Source organism: Dendrobates tinctorius, unplaced genomic scaffold (assembly GCF_039654945.1).
Source record: "Dendrobates tinctorius isolate UK_male_01 unplaced genomic scaffold, ASM3965494v1 ptg000116l, whole genome shotgun sequence".
NCBI classification, from domain to species: domain Eukaryota; kingdom Metazoa; phylum Chordata; class Amphibia; order Anura; family Dendrobatidae; genus Dendrobates; species Dendrobates tinctorius.
In genome coordinates, this window is record NW_027361784.1 from 13,586,006 (window position 1) to 13,609,781 (window position 23,776).

Genomic DNA, 23,776 nt, shown 5'->3' on the forward strand with positions numbered 1-23,776 from the left:
ATTGCTGTGTGAGAAGGTCCCACGCAGCTTTTGCCATAAAGTGAGACCAATGAGCGATAGTAACCTCTCAGTGATGCAGTGCAGCAGATCGTCGTGGGACACTCGTGGATTTCTGTGGATCAGGGAGTATATTGCTTGTTTGTTATTTTCTAATTTTTTTCATAGATGACACTGGCTTTGGGGATCAAAGTGACAAGTGATGGTGAGTATGTACTCTGTTATATGTACTGTATGTCTATATGTATGTATTGTATGAATGTATGAATGTATTGTATGTAGAATGTAGTATGTATGTAGTATGTATGTTGCATGTATGTTGTATGTCTGTAGCATGTTGTATATATGTATTATGCATGTAGTATGTACTATGTATGTATGTTGTATGAATGTAGTACATACACTCACTGGCCACTTTATTAGGTACACCATGCTAGTAAGGGGTTGGACCCCCTTTTGCCTTCAGAACTGCCTCAATTCTTCGTGGCAGAGATTCAACAAGGTGCTGGAAGCATTCCTCAGAGATTTTGGACCATATTGACATGATGGCATCACACAGTTGGCGCAGATTTGTCGGCTGCACATCCCTGATGCGAATCTCCCGTTCCACCACATCCCAAAGATGCTCTATTGGATTGAGATCTGGTGACTGAGGAGGCCATTTGAGTACAGTAAACTCATTGTCATGTTCAAGAAACCAATCTGAGATGATTCGAGCTTTATGACATGGCGCATTATCCTGCTGAAAGTAGCCATCAGATGTTGGGTACATTGTGGTCATAAAGGGATGGACATGGTCAGCAACAATACTCAGGTAGGCTGTGGCGTTGCAACGATGCTCAATTGTTACCAAGGGGCCCAAAGAGTGCCCAGAAAAAATTCCCCACACCATGACACCACCACCACCAGCCTGAACCGTTGATACAAGGCAGGATGGATCCATGCTTTCATGTTGTTTACGCCAAATTCTGACCCTACCATCCGAATGTCGCAGCAGAAATCGAGACTCATCAGACCAGGCAACGTTTTTCCAATCTTCTACTGTCCAATTTCGATGAGCTTGTGCAAATTGTAGCCTCAGTTTCCTGTTCTTAGCTGAGAGGAGTGGTACCCAGTGTGGTCTTCTGCTGCTGTAGCCCATCTGCCTCAAAGTTCGACGCACTGTGCGTTCAGAGATGCTCTTCTGCCTACCTTGGTTGTAACGGGTGGCAATTTGAGTCACTGTTGCCTTTCTATCAGCTCGAACCAGTCTGCCCATTCTCCTCGGACCTCTGGCATCAACATGGCATTTCTGGCCACAGAACTGCCGCTCACTGGATTTTTTTTCTTTTTCGGACCATTCTCTGTAAACCCTAGAGATGGTTGTGCGTGAAAATCCCAGTAGATCAGCAGTTTCTGAAATTCTCAGACCAGCCCTTCTGGCACCAACAATCATGCCACGTTCAAAGGCACTCAAATCACCTTTCTTCCCCATACTGATGCTCGGTTTGAACTGCAGGAGATTGTCTTGACCATGTCTACATGCCTAAATGCACTGAGTTGCCGCCATGTGATTGGCTGATTAGAAATTAAGTCTTAACACACAGTTGGACAGGTGTACCTAATAAAGTGGCCAGTGAGTGTATGTAGTATGTATGTATTGTATGAATGTATTGTATGTAGAATGTATGTTGCATGTAGTATGTATGTTGTATGTATGTTGTATGTCTGTAGCATGTTGTATGTATGTTGTATGTATGTAGTAAGTATGTAGTATGCAGTATGTATGTATATATGTTGTATGAATGTAGTATATATGTATGTAGTATGTATGTATGTATGTTGTATGAATGTAGTATGTATGTTGTATGTCTGTAGCATGTTGTATGTATGTAGTATATATGTAGTATGTACTATGTATGTATGTTCTATGAATGTAGTATATGTAGTATGTATGTATTTTATGAATGTATTGCATGTAGTATGTATGTTGTATGTAGTATGTATGTTGTATGTATGTTGTATGTCTGTAGCATGTTGTATGCATGTAGTAAGAATGTAGTATGTATGTTGTATGAATGTAGTATATATGTATGTCGTATGTATGTATGTATGTTGTATGAATGTAGTATATATGTATGTAGTATGTATGTATGTATGTTGTATGAATGTAGTATGTATGTAGTATGTATGTTGTATGAATGTAGTATATATGTAGTTTGTATGTAGTATGTATGTATGTTGTATGAATGTAGTATGTATGTAGTATGTATGTATGTTGTATGAATGTAGTATATATGAAGTATGTATGCAGTATGTATGTATGTTGTATGAATGTAGTATATATGTAGTATGTATGTAGTATGTTGTATGACTGTAGTATATATGTAGTATGTATGTAGTATAAATTTATGTTGTATGAATGTAGTATGTATGTAGTATGTATGCATGTTGTATGAATGTTGTATATATGTAGTATGTATGTAGTATGTATGTAGCATGTATGGTTTTTTTTACATCCAACACATTAGCCGAATGATGGGACCACTACTGTCCCATCATTGGCTAATGTGTCAATCACTGTCATTGTAGCAGGCATAGCCCGATGGGACTTGCAGTCCCATCGGATGATGCCTGCACACACACAAGACCCCCGGCAGCCGGCACAGGCCCCCGGCAGGCCCGTACAGACCCCTGCCAGCCGGCACAGGCCCGTACAGACCCCCGACAGCCGGCACAGGCCCCCGGCAGGCTCGTGCAGACCCCCGACAGCCGGCACAGACACCTGGCAGGCCCGTACAGACCCAAGGCAGCCGGCACAGGCCCCCGGCAGGCCTGTACAGACCCCCTGCTAGCCGGCACAGGCCCCCAGCAGGCCCGTGCAGACCCCCGACAGCCGGCACAAGCCCCTGCCAGGCCCGTACAGACCCCCGGCAGCTGGCACAGGCCCCCTGCATGCCAGTACAGACCCCCGACAGCCGGCACAGGCCCCCGGCAGGCCCGTTCAGACCCCAGACAGCCGGCACAGGCCCCCGGCAGGCCCGTACAGACCCCCGGCAGCCGGCACAGGCCCCCGGCAGGCCCGTACAGACCGCGCCTCATGATGCGCACAGACCACGCATCATGATGACATCATTTCAGCAGCCAATCACAGCCACAACAGTGGCTCATTGCATTATGGGGACTTATGATTCCGGTATCCGACATTGAAAAAATATCGGTACTCAGTATCAGAATTCCGATACAGCGAATATCGGCCGATACCCGATATTTGAAGTATCAGAATGCTCAAAACTAAACATGACTTTGAATTTCCGAGCACTAAATTTTGTATTCATTTTCAGAAAATGAGAAATGGTCAAAATAGTAAAAAATGCAGTGCTTGAGACCTCAAATAATGGTAAGAAAACAAGTTCATAATCATTTAGAAACAACAATATTAATGTTTTAACTCAGGAAGAGTTCAGAAATCAATATTTTGTGGAATAACCATGATTTTTAATCACAGCTTTCATGCGTCTTGGCTCCAGTCTTTCACACTGCTTTTGGATGACCTTATGCCACTCCTGGCACAAAAATTTAAGCAGTTCCTTGTTTGATGTGATTATCAATGTTCCTCTTGACTATATTCTAGAGGTTTTCAATGGGGTTCAGGTTGGTGATTGGGCTGGCCATGATAGGGATTTGATATGGTGGTCCTTCATCCACTCATTGATTGTCCTAGCTCTGAGGCATGGTGGATTTTCCTGCTGAAAAAACAGTCCTCAGAGCTGAGGAACATTGCCTGAGCAGAAGGAATCAACTGTTTTTCCGGGATAACCTTGTAAGCGGCTTGATTCATATGTCCTTCGCAAAGATTAACCTGCCCAATTCCAGCCTTGCTGAAGGATCCCCAGATCATTACCGATCATCCACCAAATTTCACAGTGGGTGCAAGACACTGTGGCTTGTATGCCTCTCCAGGTCTCTGTCTAACCATTAGATGACCAGGTGTTGAGCAAAGCTGAAAATTAGACTCATCAGAGAAGATTACCTTGCTCCAGTCCTCTATGATCCAATACTTATGGTCTTTGGCAAACATCAGCCTGGATCTCCTTTACTTCTCATTGATGAAAAGCTTTTTTCTACCTTTATATTACTTGAGCCCTGCCTCTAGGAGTCTGTTATGAACTGTTCTTGCCATGCACTTAACCCCAGCTGCCATTTGCTATTCCTTTTGTAAGTCACTTGAAGTCATCCTGCGGTTGCTGAGTGACATTCAAATAAGATGACAGTAATCCCAGTTAGTGGAGAGTCATTTTCACCCTCTGCTGGTCTGTAGCTTTGTTGTCCCCATGTCTACTGCTTGACCTTGTTGTAATGGACTGCCATCTTAGAAATTTTAAGGATGCAGGCAACATGACGCTCACTGTATCCCTCTGCTAGAAAAGCCAGAATTGAGCCCTTTTTTTCCTTACTCAAGACCTCTCTTTTCAACTCAATTGACACTGGAATGGAATGGCTGTAAGACAAGTAGAGAAGCTGATTTTTATAAAACTGTGCGGTGGTCTCTTAATTTTTGCCAGATCTGTGTGTATATATATATATATATATATATATATATATATATATATATATACAGTTAGGTCCATATATATTTGGACAGAGACAACATTTTTCTAATTTTGGTTCTAGACATTGCCACAATGAGTTTTAAACAAAACAATTCAGATGCAGTTGAAGTTCAGACTTTCATCTTTCATTTAAGGGTATCCATATTAAAATTGGATGAAGGGTTTAGGAGTTTCAGCTCCTTAACATGTGCCACCCTGCTTTTAAAGGGACCAAAAGTAATTGGACTGATTAAATAATTGTAAATTTTTTGGCATTGACTGCCTGAAGCCTTGAACTCATGGACATCACCAGACGCTGTGTTTCCTCCTTTTTGATGCTCTGCCAGACCTTCACTGCGGTGGTTTTCAGTTGCAGTTTGTTTGTGGGCCTTTCTGTCTGAAGTTTAGTCTTTAACAAGTGAAATGCATGCTCAATTGGGTTGAGATCAGGTGACTGACTTGGCCATTCAAGAATATTCCACTTCTTTGCTTTAATAAACTCCTGGGTTGCTTTGGCTTTATGTTTTGGGTCATTGTCCATCTGTAGTATGAAGTGACGACCTATCAGTTTGGCTGCATTTGGCTGAATCTGAGCACACAGTAAGGCTCTGAATACCTCAGAATTCATTCGGCTGCTTCTGTCCTGTGTCACATCATCAATAAACACTAGTGACCCAGTGCCACTGGCAGCCAAGCATGCCCAAGCCATCACACTGCCTCCACCGTGTTTTACAGATAATGTGGTATGCTTTGGATCATGAGCTGTACCACACCTTTGCCATACTTTTCTCTTTCCATCATTCTGGTTGATCTTGGTTTCATCTGTCCAAAGAATGTTCTTCCAGAACTGTGCTGGCTTTTTTAGATGTTTTTTAGCAAAGTCCAGTCTAGCCTTTTGATTCTTGATGCTTATGAGTGGCTTGCACCATGCAGTGAACCCTCTGTATTTACTTTCATGCAGTCTTCTCTTTATGGTAGATTTGGATATTGATACACCTACCTCCTGTAGAGTGTTGTTCACTTGGCTGGCTGTTGTGAAGGGGTTTCTCTTCACCATGGAGTTTATTCTCCGATCATCCACCACTGTTGTCTTCCGTGGGAGCCCAGGTCTTTTTGCATTGATGAGTTCACCAATGCTTTCTTTCTTTCTCAGGATGCACCAAACTGTAGATTTTGCCACTTTTAATGTTGTAGCAATTTCTCGGATGGATTTTTCTGTTTTTGCAGCTTAAGAATGGCTTGTTTCACCTGCATGGAGAGCTCCTTTGACCGAATGTTTCCTTCACAGCAAAACCTTCCAAATGTAAGCACCACACCTCAAATCAACTCCAGGCCTTTTATCTGCTTAATTGAGAATGACATAACAAAGGGATTGCCCACACCTGTCCATGAAATAGTCTTGGAGTCAACTGTCCAATTGCTTTTGGTCCCTTTAAAAACAGGGTGGCACATGTTAAGGAGCTGAAACTCCTAAACCCTTCATCCAATTTTAATGTGGATACCCTCAAATGAAAGCTGAAAGTCTGAACTTCAACTGCATCTGAATTGTTTTGTTTAAAATTCATTGTGGTAATGTCTAGAACCAAAATTAGAAAAATGTTGTCTCTGTCCAAATATATATGGACCTAACTGTGTATATATATATATAGATATATATATATATATATATATACACACAGTGTAAATATACTTTTTTGTGCCTAAAATACAAAGGAAATGTGTCACCTATAACTTCAGGAGTTTTATAGATCAATACAGCTTCAACTTGCTTAATTGTTCACAATAACAGTAATTTTTAACAAGGGTGCCCAGATCTTTTTTACATCCCACTGCATCTTCCAGAATCTTGTTTCCTCCTTATTATAATGAATGCCCCCTGGCTCTTTGTAAGTTCTTTGGATGGAATAAGTCATGTGCCAGTCCTTTGTATTGACCGCACGCATATTTTTGCATGTAAAGAAGACACATAGAAAGCATCTTTTTCCTTAGCTGTACAAGCCTAGTTCTATCACTTCGAGTGCATATCATTGAAACCAAAATTTTTAAAGACTTCGTATGTTTGGGTAAACAATTCACCTTTAGTCTACAATATATACATATTGTATCCTGTTTTGTGATTTCACATTTCTTCTTCCCACTTTTGATGGTTGGTCCTTATAAGTTTTCCTATAGGGCCCTTTGATTTCTGTTTGCAACTGTTTTGCTTTAACCATGACAATTGAACTAGATGTGAACCCAATGCACATCCAGTAACATCCTCTTATACAGTCACATAAAACCTCTTAAAACAGGCTATTTATGATAAGTAGCTGCACAAACTAATTCCTGCTTTGTATCTCTTAAGACATCTGCATCAAAGCTTTCAGAATGTTTTCATTTCCATTATTCACTTATTCAATTTCCTTCAGCCATGTACTCTTTTAGAGCAATCACTGCTGGGTAATTCTTCCACTCCTACCACTGACCTATCCTCATTAATGAAGCTAATAAGCTCAACACTGTTTAATGTCAAGTTTGCATTCACATAATGCTTCCATCACAAGTGATTTTTGCACTATGTTTTTGTCATAATGAATCAAGCTAGAACAAATTGCTTGTGTTATCATGGATAAGTAAGGGATTATTGTCATTTCACATCAGTTCAGGCTACACATGGGACTATTTCTGTCATATACAGTACATTAGATATTTATCGTAACGTAGGATAAATATAAGACTGACTTTAGGTTCCTAATCTGTCATGAGTTTATCGGTATATTCAGTGGAGGCTCCTAGTTTATTATGCTAATTATTACTTGATGACTGGTGAATACTAGAGAAGAGAGAGAGAGGATTCAAAAAGATATAAATAAACTGGAGCAGTGGGCAGCAACTAACAGAATGGTTTTTTACAGGGAAAAATGCAAAGTACTACATCTGGGCAATAAAAATGAAAAAAGCATATACAGAATGGGAGGAATAGGCCTAAGCAACAGCACATGTGAAAAAGACTTGGGTATACTAATAGATCACAGACTGAATATGAGTCAACAGTGTGATGCAGTAGCAAAAAAGGCAAATGCAATTCTAGGATGTATTAACAGAAGCATACAGTCTAGATCACGTGAAGTCATTATTTCCCTCTACTCCTCTTTGGTCAGACCTCATCTGGAATATTGTGTCCAGTTTTGGGCACCACATTTTAAAAAAAAAATCAACAAACTGGAGCAAGTTCAGAAAAGAGCAACCAGAATGGTGACCGGTCTGCAAACCCTGTCTTATGAGGAAAGGTTGCAGGATTTGGGATTGTTTAGTTTGCAAAAGAGAAGACTGAGAGGAGACTTAATAGCGGTCTACAAATATCTAAAGGGCTGTCACATTGTAGAAGGATCAACTTTATTCTCATTTGCACAAGGAAAGACTAGAAGCAATGGGATGAAACTGAATGGGAGGAGACACAGATTAGATATTAGAAAAAACTTTTTGACAGAGTGATCAATGAGTGGAACAATCTGCCATGAGAAGTGGTGAGTTCTCCTTCAATGGAAGTCTTCAAACAGAGGCTGGACAGACATCTGACTGGGATGATTTAGCGAATCCTGCTTTGAGCAGGGGGTTGGACCAGATGGCCCAGGAGGTCCCTTCCAACTCTACGATTCTATGATTCTATGATTCTATGATTCATTTAATGGTGAACACAGACAATGACCCATTTCAAACATGACCTTGCGAACTTCAAATAACCCCTTAAAACTGGTCATCAAAGAACAGGCTATGCACATTTCATTTTGAGCCTACATGAGTAATACATGTTCTGTGGATCATCATGTGAAGGCTATGATTTTACCTGAGTAGCACATAATAGCTTCATAATGAAACATTAGACTAGACATGAGTGTATAAGCCAAAATTAACATTCACCTGCTTGCACTGATTTTCTGGGTAAATTCAATTTGCAATAAAGTAATTTTCAGCAAATTTAATTTCCCTTATGGTCTAGGGTCTCTCCAGAACCCAGAGCATAATAAATGCAACATATGCTAAATAGAAAATTGCTATACTTTCCTTACTGCTTACCACTTCAGATCCTCCTATCCTCACTGTCAGCCGTCCTGTCCGTGATGCATTTTCTGATCACCACCGTTCATGTTGACATCCTAAGGCCTCTCATGCTAAGCCGAGACTTTCATCTCTGATGGGATACAGGAAAGTTCTGCATGTACGCCAGAGATTGTGATGTCATGACGTATGGCATGTGCAGCAAAGTGCCGTGCCTCATTAGAGCAGAAAGTCCTGGCCTGGCATGAGAGACCCAAGACTTTCTGAGTAAATGGTAATGATTATCCCCAGTTTCTTAGCTAATATGGATATAGTTACCAGGCCATTCAATACAGCAATTTGATATTTGGACCTTTTTGCAGAAATAGTCTTTAACCTCATAGTGACCACCAATATGTATTTTTACTGACCTGAGGTATAAGTGAATAGCATCCCTCAACGGGTGAAAATGCACTATAGCTGACACCTAGCTGCACCAGCTGCAATTGGTGTTGGCACTAGCCATGGCTGTTTAACCCCTTGCTGAAGTCAATAGTGACTAGATCATCTAGATGTCTAACAGAGTGTGGGGGCTCCCTTTTAAAATCCATCAGCACTTTGAAATCATGATTGTGTGGTCCTGATGCTTGCCATGGCAATTCACTGCCAAATAATAGCCTTAAAGTCTTCCAACTATAGTCACCTGTTCAAATGTTTGTAACATTTAGGTGGTAAAAAAAAAATTTCTATTCTTGTTGTGCCACTATGCCTTAATTCCTGAAAAAACCCTGAAGAGTTAATAAACTTCCTGACTGTAGTTTTGAACATACTAAGGGTTTTGTTTTTAAAATGGTATAACCCTTGGCGTTTTCCAATATAAAGCCACTTCAGAACTGAATAGGTTACTAAAAAAATAAGGTTTGTAAATTTGCTCGAAAAAATTAAAAATTGCTGCTACATTTTTAAACCTTCTAACATCCTAACAAACTAAAATGACATTTTATAGATTTTGCTTATGTACAGTAGACATGAAGTAAATGTTATTTATTGTTGGGTATGATTATCTGAATTAGGCTGGAGTCACACTAGTGAGAAATACGGACGAGTGCTATCCGAGAAAAAAATCACATAGCACTCGTCCCAATGTTAATCTATGTGGCAGCTCCAATCATCCGATTATTTCTCGTCCGTATTATACGTGTGGAGGAAATCGCAGCATGCTGCAATATGCACCATATTACACCCGAGACTCACCATTGCAAGTCTATGGATGCGATAAAAAAATTGATTACACATGGACCATATGCATGACTTGAGAGAAATACGCACCAATGTTTTTTAGAAAAGCCGGCAATTCAACGCGCGATGCAGTAAAATCACACTGACCTGTTTAATAAAGAATAGAAAGAATAGATATATACATATAGATTACATATATACAGTGCCTTGCAAAAGTATTCGGCCCTCTTGAACTTTTCAACCTTTTCCCACATATCATGCTTCAAACATAAAGATACCAAATGTAAATTTTTGGTGAAGCATCAACAACAAGAGGAACACAATTGTGAAGTTGAATGAAATTTATTGTTTATTTTAAATTTTTGTGGAAATTCAAAAACTGAAAAGTGGGGAGTGCAATATTATTCGACCCCTTTACTTTCAGTGCAGCAAACTCATTCCAGAAGTTACTTGTTGATCTCTGAATGATCCAATGTTTTCCTAAATGACTAATGATGATAAATATTATCCACCTGTGTGCAATCAAGTCTCCGTATAAATGCGCCTGCTCTGTGATAGTCTCAGGGTTTTGTTTGATGCACAGAGAACATCATGAAGACCAAGGAACACAACAGGCAGGTCTGTGATACTGTTGTGGAGAAGTTTAAAGCTGTATTTGGATGCAAAATTATTTCCAAAACTTTAAACATCCCAAGGAGCACTGTGCAAGTGATCATATTGTTAAAGGAAGGAGTATCATACCATTGCAAATCTACCAAGATACGGCCGTCCCTATAAAATTTAATCTCAAACAAGGAGAAGACTGATCAGAGATGAAGCTACGAGGCCCATGATCACTCTGTATGAACTGCAGAGATCTACAGCTGAGGCGGGACAGTCTGTCCGTAGGACAACAATCAGTCGTACACTGCACAAATCTGGCCTTTATGGAAGAGTGGCAAGAAGAAAGCCATTTCTCAAAGATATCCATAAAAAGTGTTGTTTAAAGTTTGCAACAAGCCACCTGGGATACACACCAATCATGTGGAAGAAGGTGCTCTGGTCAGGTGAAAACAAAATCAAATTTTTTTGGCAACAATGCCAAACAATATGTTTGGCATAAAGGCAACACAGCTCATCAACCTGAACACACCATCCCCACTGTCAAACATGGTGGTGGCAGCATCATAGTTTGGGGCTGCTTTTCTTCAGCAGGGACAGGGAAGATGGTTAAAATTGATGGGAAGATGGATGGAGCCAAATACAGGACCATTCTTGAAGAAAACCTGTTGGAGTCTGCAAAAGACCTGAAACTGGGACATAGATATGTCTTCCAACAAGACAAAGATCCCAAACATAAAGCAAAATCTACAATGGAGTTGTTCACAAATAAACGTATCCAGGTGTTAGAATGGTCAAGTCAAAGTCCAGACCTGAATCCAATCGAAAATATGTGGAAAGAGCTGAAAACTGCTGTTCACAAGCGATCTCCATCAAACCATACTGAGCTCGAGCTGTTTGCCAAATAAGAATGGGCAAGAATTTCAGCCTCTATATGTACAAAACTGATAGAGACATAACCCAAGTGACTTGCAGCTGTAATTGCAGCAAAAGGTGGCGCAACAAAGTATTAAGTTAAAGGGGCAGAATAATATTGCAAGCCCCACTTCTCAGTTTTTGAATTTCCACAAAAATTTAAAATAACCAATAAATTTCATTCAACTTCACAATTGTGTTCCACTTGGTGTTGATTCTTCACCAAAAATTTACATTTGGTATTTTTATGTTTGAAGTATGATATGTGGGAAAAGGTTGAAAAGTTCGAGGGGGCCGAATACTTTTGCAAGGCACTTTATATATACATATGTCATTGAGACACACACATATGTATATATATATATATATATATATATATATATAAATATATATTTATAGTTCATAGAGTTCTACAAAGCATGATAGCCACTAAATCAATTGCCAGCTTCTGTAAAATCATTACAGAACCCGATATGATATGACACATGGTTTACATACAGTAAACCATGTCATATCAAAACGATTTATATATGTCAGTGTTTAATAATTTTATTAGTTTGTGTTAGGAAAAATTTGGAACTCTAGGTGTTAAATTTAAGGCTATAATTGGAGAAAAAAATTGCGTGTGCTCCTATGTAATTTTCTCCGCCAGAGAGGGAAAGCCAGTGACTAAGGACAGATATTAATAGCCTAGGAAGGGACCATGGTTATTGCCCCCCGGCTAAAAATATCTGCCCCCAGCTACCCCAGAAAAGGCGCATCTATAAGATGCACCTTTCCTGGCACTTAGCCTCTCAATTCCCATTGCCTTTAGCAGTGGCTCACGGGTTAATAAGGGGTTAATGTCACCTTGCTATTGAAAGGTGACATTAAGCCAGTTTAATAATGGAGAGGTGTCAATAAGACACCTATATATTATTAATCCCATAGTAGTAAAGGGTTAAAAACGACACACACATTAATTAAAAAATATTTTAATGAAATAATTACACAAAGTTTTTGACCAAATTTGTTATGCTGCTAAAACAACAGGATCCCTTGTTCTCCTGTAACAAAAAAATAAAAAACAACATATATCCATACTTGTCCGCCGTTCAGTCAGGTCCCCCGCTGCAATCCATCACAAGGAGTTAACTAGTTTACAAACGGAACTGGTGCTAATGCTACCGGCCCGGCTCTAAACCACTGAAGAATGAATAAAATCATGTCTGTGCAGGTACCCTGGCTGACTGGAGATGAACTGATTAGCGTGGGAAAGTTTCTGAACTTTTTCCCATGATGTCAGTTCACCTCAGGTCAGCCGGGGATTCCGCGCAGCCTCACTGACTACCGCTGATGTCACTGAGGCTGCGCAGAATCCTTGGCTGACCTGAGCTGAACTGACTGCATGGGAAAAAGTTCAGAAACTTTCCAATGCTAATCAGCTAATCTCGGGTCAGGCGGGCGCCTGCACAGACATGATTTCATTCATTCTGTAGTGGTTTGTAGCCGGTCCTTTAGCATTAGCATGGTCCTGTTTGTAAACTAGTTAACCCCTTGTGATGGATTGCAGAGGGGAACCTGACTGAACAGCAGAAAGGTATGGATATTGTTGTTTTTTTATTTTTTGTTACAGGAGAACAATGGATTTTCTTGGATTGGCAGCTTCATAAATTTGGTCAAAAACTTTGTGTCATTATTTCAATAAAATATTTTTTAATTAATGTGTGTATGTTTTTCAACACTTTACTACTAAAAGATTAATAATGGATAGGTGTCTTATTGACACATCTCCATTATTAACCCAGCTTAATGCCACTTTTCAATAGCAAGGTGACATTATCCCCTTATTAACCCATGAGCCACCTCTAAAGGCAATGGGAATAGAGAGGCTAAGTGCCAGGAAAGGCGCATCTTATAGATGCACCTTTTCTGGGGTGGCTGAGAGCAGATATTTTTAACCGGGGGGGCAATTACCATGGTCCCTTCCTAGGCTATTAAAATCTGTCCTCAGTCACTGGCTTACCCTCTCTGGCAGAGAAAATACTGCGGGAGCCCACGCAATTTTTTCAACTAATTTACCGGTTAATTTAACACCTTCATGTCCCAAATTTGACACACATACACTAATCTAATTTTTAGTCAAAGACACATTAAAAACTAAATGAAATGAAATAATGAAATGGTTAACTGTATGTAAACCATGTGTAATTTCATGTCGGGTTCTGTAATGATTTTACAGAAGCCGGCAATTGATTTAGCGGCTATTATACTATCTGGAAATCTATGAAATATAAATATATATGTGTCTTAATGACATGTGTATATATATATATATGTATTCTATTTATATATATATATATATATATATATTCTCTCTTTTTTGTTTTAACCTGTCATTAGCATCCATTATGTGTCCATTTTGCAAGCCGGCGAGAAAATCTCGCCATAAGGATGTCATACGGATGACACATGGTTGCTTAGATGCAAGAAAATCGCATCCTCACATTACAATAGGATGACATATGGATCACTTTTCATGAACATTTGTGCGATTCTGGTCTGTGAAAAATGGACCTTTTTTATTCATTGTGTGTGACTCCAGTCTTAAAGAGATAATCACTCAAATTTACTAATTGCTATTTTTTTTATAAAAAATTCAAATTTATGAGATTTGTATAAATAAATGCAAAACATTTCAATCTAAATTAACCATTATCATAAAGTTTAATGTTTCATGAAAACACAATTTCAAAATCACTGGGATATGTTGAAACATTCTAAAGTGATTGCCACAAAAAGTAATACATTGCTGATTTGAAAAACGTGGCCCGGTCACTAAGAGGTATTATTTGGAATAAATTGTTCATAAGAAATATATAATTGGAAACTGTTATCTAGGCAATAAAAGAGTTTGTGTCAGAGCAATGTCTTTGTTTTCTTTTATTTAGAAATGGAGGTACATGTCTCTTCTGGAAAAATGTAAAATACGTTCTTATATCTCATGTTTATTTACTTAAAATATGCAGTTGCCAATATCATGAAATAAATAAGATAAATTAAAAACATTTATAAAAAGTCTTAAAATTTGCAACAGTAAAATAACTCTTAGAGAACTTTTAAGAACTGTATTTCCTATTCACAAATGAAAAAGGTTTATTGGTAGCTGAACAATGACCAAATAATAAAAGTATTCCAGCTAAAAATCCAGAAATCCACAAGGATTGGAGACCGTAGTCTGTGTAAATAGGAAGAAAAGTTTTAAAATTGCATCACTGCGTGAGTAGACTACTGCAGGTTCAAAATCTGATACGATACTTCCTGTGCTCAAAAAAGTTCATGTAAGCAGATCCCAAAACACCAAACAAAAAACATAAATTGTAGAACCCTAATGTGAGACCATTATGTTGGAAAGAATAACATGCAGGCTAAAGGTAAAAAAAATATGAACATTGGCATTAAACAATGCTTTAATAACAAGAATAAACACAGACACAAAAGGTCAATGATGCACCAAAAGTAGAAACGAAAATGGGTACACTCACAGATAGAAAACTTGCTGCTGATGTCTTTCCCTGGAAACAATTTAAATCCTCTAGACTTAAAATCTATGGACCTTTTCACTATTTAGGAAAACAAAGAAGAACATGTATAAGGTAAAACAGTCTAGTTGAATCATTTTTCTTAAAGCTTTCAAATGTCATCATTTCTTTTGAACTGTTTACAAAAAAAATGTAAAAAGTGCAAAAATACACTTTGCTCAATATTTGGATAGTTCTGTGTAGTAGACGTTGCAATGACTTCACCTTTGAAAGTTAAAGTTCTGCTTTCTTTTTTTGTTTAGAGCATTTATGGCCTTGTAAAGGCAGCGCTCTTATGATCTTTCATGTGGGCTGTCAGTCAATTGTTTTTAAGAACGACCTTTTTTAGCAGCTTTAGATAATATTGTCTGCATACAGAGCTGAATATAAGTTGCATTTTCGCCTTATGTGTTAAAATAGAATCATACAAAGAGAGGAAAATTTGAGTTGATGGTTCTGATACAACGATACGGTATATACATTTACAGCCTGTTTGCTGCTGTATCCTTATGTAAATTTTGCCAGTATGTCTAGCGTTAAATTATTAGAGCAGATATTAACCCCCTTGTGCATATGGACATAACTAGATTGTTTGTGCTGGGGTTATTCTGTGAAAGGAGCCGAAGAGCTGAGCTCCCTCCACACACGGTTGAAGTAAGGTAGGTTACATAGCCAGTGTCAGTCTCTAACAGCCCTGCTGCAGCTGTTAACCATTTAGACACCTAAATATGTCACAGCCAGTGTGGGCACCATGTAAGGTAACAGGGGATAATAAGTTAATATGACAGCCAGGGGCCTGCTGAAGACCCCTGTCACTGCCATCTTGATCCTCATCTGAAGATCAGCTATGTGCTGAGCATTGAATGAGAAATTTTAATTATATACTGCAATACTGTGGTATTGTATTATATGGTATAAGCTATCAGACGATTGCAGGTTCAAATGACGCAAGGGTCTGAAAAATAAAGTAAAAAAGCTATTTTAAAAAATAAATAAAAACTGTAAAATTTCAAATCACTTCTTCTTTCCACCGTTAAAAGTAAAGAAATAATAAAATAAACCCCTGTTATTGTTAGGTCTACAAAAGTCTGATGTATCAATACATAACTAATTAATCTGAATATTAATTCCTGTAATGAAACGAAAGCTTAAAAATTAGAATTATTTTTTTGGTGTAAAAAAGCAATGAAAAGTGATAAAAATATAACAAAAAAATCCCTCAACCAGTTGCCTTGATAGAAAGTACAAACACTACAGTTTTTGAAAGAGAGAGACCCAAATTAAAATTTTTCAGAATTATTTTTTTAACAATGAAAGAAAAAAAATTGACTGCAATTGCACATGTAAAATTAGATTTCTAGGTAAATTCTACCATACAATGAACTCACTAAAAACAAATAAAATAAAAAAACTATGGTGGAATTGCTTTATCATTTCACTCAACCTGAAATTTTTTTCCTGCTACATTTTATGAGTGAAGTGAAGAGTGTCATTTAAAAACACAACTCACGAGAAAAAAAAATCATCATATAGCTATATTGCTGAAAAAATATAAAAGTTATGGATCTATAGAAGCAGAGGAAGAAAAAATGAAAATGCAAAAATGGAAAATTTGCAGGAAATTAGGAAGTTATTATTCTTTTGTTATTTTATTAGGTTTGACTAATATTCTGGTACCTAAATAGTATCAAACTTAATGAGGTGCAGAGGTCTAATAAATAAGTAGGTAGTTAATTCATGATTTATTTCTTTATAAATGTACTAATTAGGATAGTTATTTGCTTAAATAATTTTATATTTCTGTAGCACTTTTTTCCAACTTTCTATTATCAACATAAAAAGATACAAGTCACTAATATTTTAATTAAAGTAACAAATCTATCACTGACAACAGACAGGAGAACCTTCACTACCATCACATGATTTCCATTGTTCCTGATAGCCTGGCAAACTACTTTTTTAGACAGAAGCTGCTATTGATTGTTCATGTTTACTGTTGGAACGCAAGAGAGAAATTGTGTTAATAAGCTGCCTAAATGCAAGGACAACTAAAATGATTAAGAACGTGGACAGCGTGTCTCCTCTAACAACTGGTGTTAGGACAAAGTAGGATTGAACATGCTGAACTTCAGTATGTCTGTCCCCTTGTTCTAAAGGTGTATTGGTAAATATTTGATTACAAACAATTGACTATTTACAAGAACAATATTTAGAGCCCAGCAAGTTAGATATTAGAAAAAACTTTTTGACAGTTAGAGTGATCAATGAGAGGAACAAGCTGCCATGAGAAATGGTGAGTTCTCCTTCAATGGAAGTCTTCAAACAGAGGCTGGACAGACATCTGACTGGGATGATTTAGCGAATCCTGCTTTGAGCAGGGGGTTGGACCAGATGGCCCAGGAGGTCCCTTCCAACTCTACGATTCTATGATTCTATGATTCTATGATTAAACTTCAGCATATTAACTCGCAGAGAGATTTGATGTAATACAGAGTGCCCCATCCTGTAGCTTGTGAGTCACATGTGGCTTTCGTGCCCCTGCTGTGTGGCTTGAGGCTGTCTACTTTCCCAGTGTGTTACTGCTGGGAATAGTAGGCAGCCACAAGCAGGATGAAGTCAAAGAAAACGACAAGTCTTGACAAGGTTAAGGCTTCCTCCTCCTCCTCCTCCTTGCCAGTGATGTCACCACACTTAGTGTTCTGCTGACTCTGCCTCTTGATGTGTCTCTGCTGCACACTCAACATTCCAGCACAGTAAGAGGATACAGGCAGTCACACATAGCAGAAAACATAAAGCAGAATTTTCAATTGCTGTTTACACCTCTTATTAAGGGAATGCTATTGCCGGCAGGTGCAGACAGTGAGCCTGCTGTAAGCTGCAGTAGGTTGTTTCTGTCCATGACCTCTAATGCTGCTGACCAGTCTCAATACCTGTGAGATGGCCATTACTAGCATAGTACTCACTCGAAAAGCCATGGACACAGCTGATTTCTTCCCACACCACCATCAGTTCAGAAAGACATCTACTGTGTTTGCTAACATATTATGAGAAGATAGAGCTGTCCTCAGTGGTGACAGCTATTATGTGGCATTAACATTCTAACCAGTTGCCGAAAAAGAATTTTTCTTGTTTGTGAATAAATCAGAGGCATGTTTTAATGGGTCAAAAGTTGAGAACAAGCATTCTTATGAACCCTCATTCTCCATTCACCGGCCTCTAAAAATGATCATCAAAAACAATTTCCTCTATGATAAAGCATGTGTATGTGAAGATTAGGACAAATAGCTGTCATCCAAACATGTGCTGGATCAACAGCCATAATATTACCTTTAGGGGATGTGCACAAGATGTCTTCTAGGTGCCAACATACCCACCTCATTTTTGAGGTATAAAACGCTCCAAGAAAATGCAGGCAGTATTTTCTCTAAAGTGTTTTCTTTGATGTCTTTTGGCTTTAGCTTTGACTCCAGCTTTTATATTTTTTATTTCATAAATAAAACAGTGGTGGCTGCTAAGCTGACTGATGAATGATCAGGTCATTTCTTTTAGCCTCTTTATAAGCCTGATCTAGTTAAAAGAAGTGAAAAAATATGTAACATTTGAACAGCAAATCATTTTGACATTGTTGCGCATATGTTCATTATTTTTGGCATTTTCTGAACCCAGGTGATGGGTTCATCCTGAGTAACATGCCAACAGCAATAAACAATTAGAAATGTGCACTTACAATTGCTTATTATCATTTACAAAGTTATTTTTTCTGTTTTATCTCCTCTATGTAGAAACAGGAATTCTCTTTTCCCTACATAAATCATTCCCCTATTCAACTCCTGACCCTACTGCTCCACTCCTCCCCTGCAAGAGAATTTTGCAGTAACTCATGAGTAAAACAGGGAAAATAGACTTCCTGTTTCTACGTAGAGTTGAGAAGGATTCAGCTAGTCAGTTTTTACTCATGTGATGTCAGACACCAAATGGAAAAGAGAAAAAGTAACTGGGTAGAAAAGAAAAATGAACAATTGTAAGTACACACTGCTATATAATATGAGGATTGCAATATTTTAAGCATTAAGAGATTAAAAACTTTGGTGGGAATGCTTCTTTAATAAAAGGTTAAGTAATGAAGATGTGTGTGAGGAGCTATCCTTGTTTTAAAGACTATGGGACCAATGCATGTAGAGAATATAGTAGACCAAGTGGAGCTGTCACAACAGGGGGTTTCACAAGCATTCCCAGGTGATGTGTTTATCCTGAAGAACATACATCCTCCAATGCACAGTTAGCTTTGGGGCAGGGTATGAACACTACTGTCTCTTCATAGGGCTAATCCCAGGATAGGAGGACAATAAGCCACATGCTTAGTGAGGAGTTGGCAGAGAGACCAGAGTCGAGGAGCGATGAGCGATGAGCGATGAGCAATGACTGAGGTCCTAGTGCCCATGGATGGCCTATGGATTTTGGAGATCAGTTGCTGGCTGGGATGGTTTCCCCTGATACATTTGAGGGATGTGCCTCTTGGATTGGAGGAATTTTTTAACCCCTTTACCCCCAAGGGTGGTTTGCATGTTAATGACCAGGCCAATTTTTACAATTCGCACCACTGTCCCTTTATGAGGTAATAACTTTGGAGTGCTTCCAAGGATCCAAGTGATTCTGACATTGTTGTTTTCTCATGACATATTGTACTTCATGACAGTGGTAAAATTTATTTGATATGACGTGTTTATTTGTGAAAAAAACAGAAATTTGGCAAACATTTTGCAATTTTTCAACTTTGAATTTTTATGCCCTTAAATCACAGAGATATGTCACACAAAATACTAATAAGTAACATTTCCCACATGTCTACTTTACATCAGCACAATTTTGGAACCAAATTTTTTTATTATGAAGTTATAAGGGTTAAAACTTGACCAGTGATTTCTCATTTTTGCAACTCCATTTTTTTAGGCACCACATCACATTTCAAGTCACTTTGAGGGATCTATGTGATAGAAAATACTCAAAAGTGACCCCACTCTAAAAATTGCATCCCTCTAGGTGCTGAAAATCACATTCAAGAAGTTTATTAACCCTTCAGGTGCTTCACAGGAATTTTGGGAATTTTTTTAAAAAGATGAACATTTAACTTTTTTCACAAAATATTTAATTCAGATTAAATTTGATCTTTTTTTACCAAGGGTAACAGGAGAAATTGGATCCCAAAAATTGTTGTACAATTTGTCCTGAGAATGCTGATACCCCATATACAGTATGCAGGTAAACCACTGTTTGGGCACATGGCAGAGCTCAGAAGGGAAGGAGCACCGTTTGACTTTTCAATGTATAATTGGCTGGAATTGAGATCGAACAACATGTGGCGTTTGGAGTCCCCTGATGTGCCTAAATAGTGGAAACCCCCCACAAGTGACGCTATTTTGGAAAAGACACCCCCTAAGGAACTTATCTTGATGTCTGGTGAGCACTTTGAACCCCCAAGTGCTTCACAGAAGTTTATAACGTAGAGCCGTAAAAATAAAAAATATATTTTTTACACAAAAATTATCTTTTCGCCCCCAATTTTTATTTTCTCAAGGGTAACAGGAGAAATTGGACCCCAAAAGTCGTTGTGCAATTGGTCCTGAGTATGCTGATACCCCATATGTGGGGATAAACGACTGTTTGGGCACATGGCAGAGCTCGGAAGGGAACGCTCACCGTTTGACTTTTTCAACGCAGAACTGGCTGATATTGAGATCATATGCCATGTCGCGTTTGGAGAGTCCCTGATGTGCTTAAACAATGGAAACACCCAATTCTAACTCCAACCCTAACCCCAACACACCCCTAACCCTAATGCCAACCCTAAGGCCGCGGTCACACTAGAGAGGAATACGGATGAGTGAGAGGCGTTAAAAGCACGCATTACACACGGACAAATGATTCTCTATGGGGCAGCTCCCAACAGCCATATATTTCTCATCCGTATTCTACGGTCCGTGCCAATCGCAGCATGCAGCGATTGTCAGCGTACTACGCCCATAGTACGCCAATGCAAGTCTATAGGTGTGCTAAAGATACGCATTACACACGGACCACACATGTGACTTGCGAGAAATACACACTCGGTGTCTTTTAGAAAAGCCGGCAATTCAGTGCGCTATACAGTAAACTCACACTGACAGGTTTAATGAAGAAACGAAAGAATAGATATATACACATAGAATACACACATATATATATATATATATATATATGCATACATGTCATTGTGACAAACATATATATATATATATTTATATTTCACAGAGATCTTCATAGCAGAATAGCCGCTAATTAAATTGCCGGCTTCTATCAAATCATTACCCTACCCGACATGAAATGACACATGGTTTACATTCAGTAAAGCATTTCATTTCATGTTTTTTTATATGTCCCTGACTAATAATTAGATGAGGGTTTGTGTGCAAAATTTTGGAGTTGTAGTTGTTATTTTAATGGGTTATTTCGTTGTTAAAAAATGCGTGGGCTTCCCATTGCCCTATAGTGGTGGCTAGTGGGCTGATCTAACAAAGGGTTAATGTCACCATTCGATTGTAAGGTGACATTAACCCTTTGTTAGATTAACCCAATCGCCACCGCTACAGGGCAATGGGAAGCCCACGCATTTTTTTTACAACAAATTAACCCCTTAAAATAACAACTACAACTCCCAAATTTTGCACACAAACCCTCATCTAATTATTAGTCAGGGACATATAAAAAAGATGAAATGAAATGCTTTACTGAATGTAAACCATGTGTCATTTCATGTCGGGTTGGGGAATGATTTGATAGAAGCCGTCAATTTAATTAGCGGCTATTCTGCTATGAATATCTCTGTGAAATTTAAATATATATATATGTTTATCTCAATGACTTGTGTGTATATATATATATATGCATTCTATGTGTCTAGATCTATTATTTAGTTTCTGTTAGAAACCCTGTCATAGGGCTCCATTATATGTCCATTTTGCAAGGCGGCGAGAAAATCTCGCCATACGGATGGCATATGGATGCCATACGGATTACATACGGATGCAGACATGCACAAAATACGCAACCACACCTTGCTTACGGATGACATACGGAGCACTATTTAGGGGTCATTCATCCGTATTACGCCTGTAAACTACGGACCGTATTTTGCGTCTGTTATTGTGACCCCGGCCTAAACCTAACACTAACCCTAACCCCAACTCTAGCCCCAATCCTAACCCCAACCTTAGCCCTAACTTTAATCACAACCCTAACCCTAACATTAACCCTAACCCTTACCCTAACCATTATGGGAAAATTGAAAAAAATAAAAAATGTTATTTTATTATTTTTCCCTACCTAAGAAGGTGATAAACAAGAGTTTGATTTACTATTTATAGTGGGTTTTTATAGCGGTTTTTATGGTTGGCAGCTGTCACACACTAAAAGACTCTTATTATTGCAAAAAATAGTTTTTGCATCACCACATTTTGAGAGCTATAATTTTTCCATATTTTGGCCCACAGAGTCATGTGATGTCTTGTTTTTTGCAGGACGAGTTGACATTTCTATTTTTACCATTTTCGGGAACATCATATTTTTGATCACTTTTTATTCTGATTTTTGGGAGACAGAATGAGCAAAAAACAGCAATTTATGAATTTCTTTTGTGAGGGGGCGTTTACAATGTTCCATGTGTGGTAAAATTGATAAGGCAGTTTTATTCTTTGGGTCAGTGCAATTACTGTGATACCTCATTTATATTTTTTTATGTTTTTCGCTTTTACATAAGAAAAACTATTTTATTGAAAAAATAGTTTTTACATTGCTTTATTCTGACAGCTATAACTTTTTAATTTCTTTTGCTGATGATACTGTACGGCAGCTTGGTTTTTGAGGGACAAGATGATGTTTTCAGCAGTCGTTTAATTTATATCCATCTTTTTGATCGCATGTTATTCCACTTTTTTTCAGCAGTATGATGATAAAGCAGTATTTTGCCTTGTTTTTTATGGTGTTCACTAAAGGGGTTAACTAGTGGGACAGTTTTATAGGTTGGGTCATTACAGGTGCGGCAATACCAAATATGTGTACTTTTATTGTTTAGATTTTTTTCATTCAAATATTTATTTAATGATCAAATAAATATTGATTTATTATTATTATTATTTTTTTTTTTTTACATTTTTACAATTGTTTAAATATATTTTTTTATTTCGTTCTAAGTTTTACACTTTGTCCCACTATGGGACACTCATTTTGTGCAGTCTGATCGCTTCTATAGCATGCAAATAAAACATATGTGATGGAATGTGAGAATGAAAAATTTCTCGAAAAATAAACATATGTTATTTTTTCTAACATAAATAGTAAAAAATAGACATCAAAACGCCATGGGGAATTAAAAATATTCATGGTGAAAAAGCACAGATATATTATTGGAATGAAATAACTGGAATCTAGATATTTTGCCAAAAGCTTTTAACAGGCTACTTATTTATGAATTCATGCAGAGAAAATGTTGCACAAACTGTTCAAAATCTTGGAACAAAGTAAAACCATTTCTATGCACCCAAGTATGACAAAAGATAATGTGATCCATTCAACTGTATAAAAAGGCATCTACATCTGCTTTTTGCCAGTATCCAGGCTGTTCAACATTTAACGAGTGAAAGGGTGTTCAGCAATAAATACATAGGTTAGAAAAAGAGAAAAAAAGCTATTCAGTGCTAAATCTAACCCATTGCAGAGTCTATCTGAATCTTAAATGGAATGTACTGCAGAAAGTGACCTTTAATCTGGTTTCTATTTTAGACATATTTTTATTAATTGTTGGTGATATTTTTCCAATTTTTATTGCATAAGCTACAGTTGTGG

The 23,776-nt window shown here is 38.0% G+C and overlaps 1 protein-coding gene across 8 annotated transcripts in view; it reads right to left on the reverse strand.

The window, feature by feature from the left end:
• The window catches only part of CSMD3 (CUB and Sushi multiple domains 3), a 1,871,449-nt gene that overhangs the window by 1,007,947 nt on the left and 839,726 nt on the right, over positions 1–23,776 (reverse strand). For 3 of the 8 annotated variants that reach the window (XM_073590210.1, XM_073590209.1, XM_073590215.1), the window contains one exon: positions 14,864–14,941. The exons of the other annotated variants lie outside the window; for them this stretch is intronic. In XM_073590210.1, coding sequence (XP_073446311.1) covers positions 14,864–14,941 — 78 coding nt within the window. The remainder of the gene's footprint in view (positions 1–14,863; positions 14,942–23,776) is intronic. 8 annotated transcript variants of the gene reach the window in all.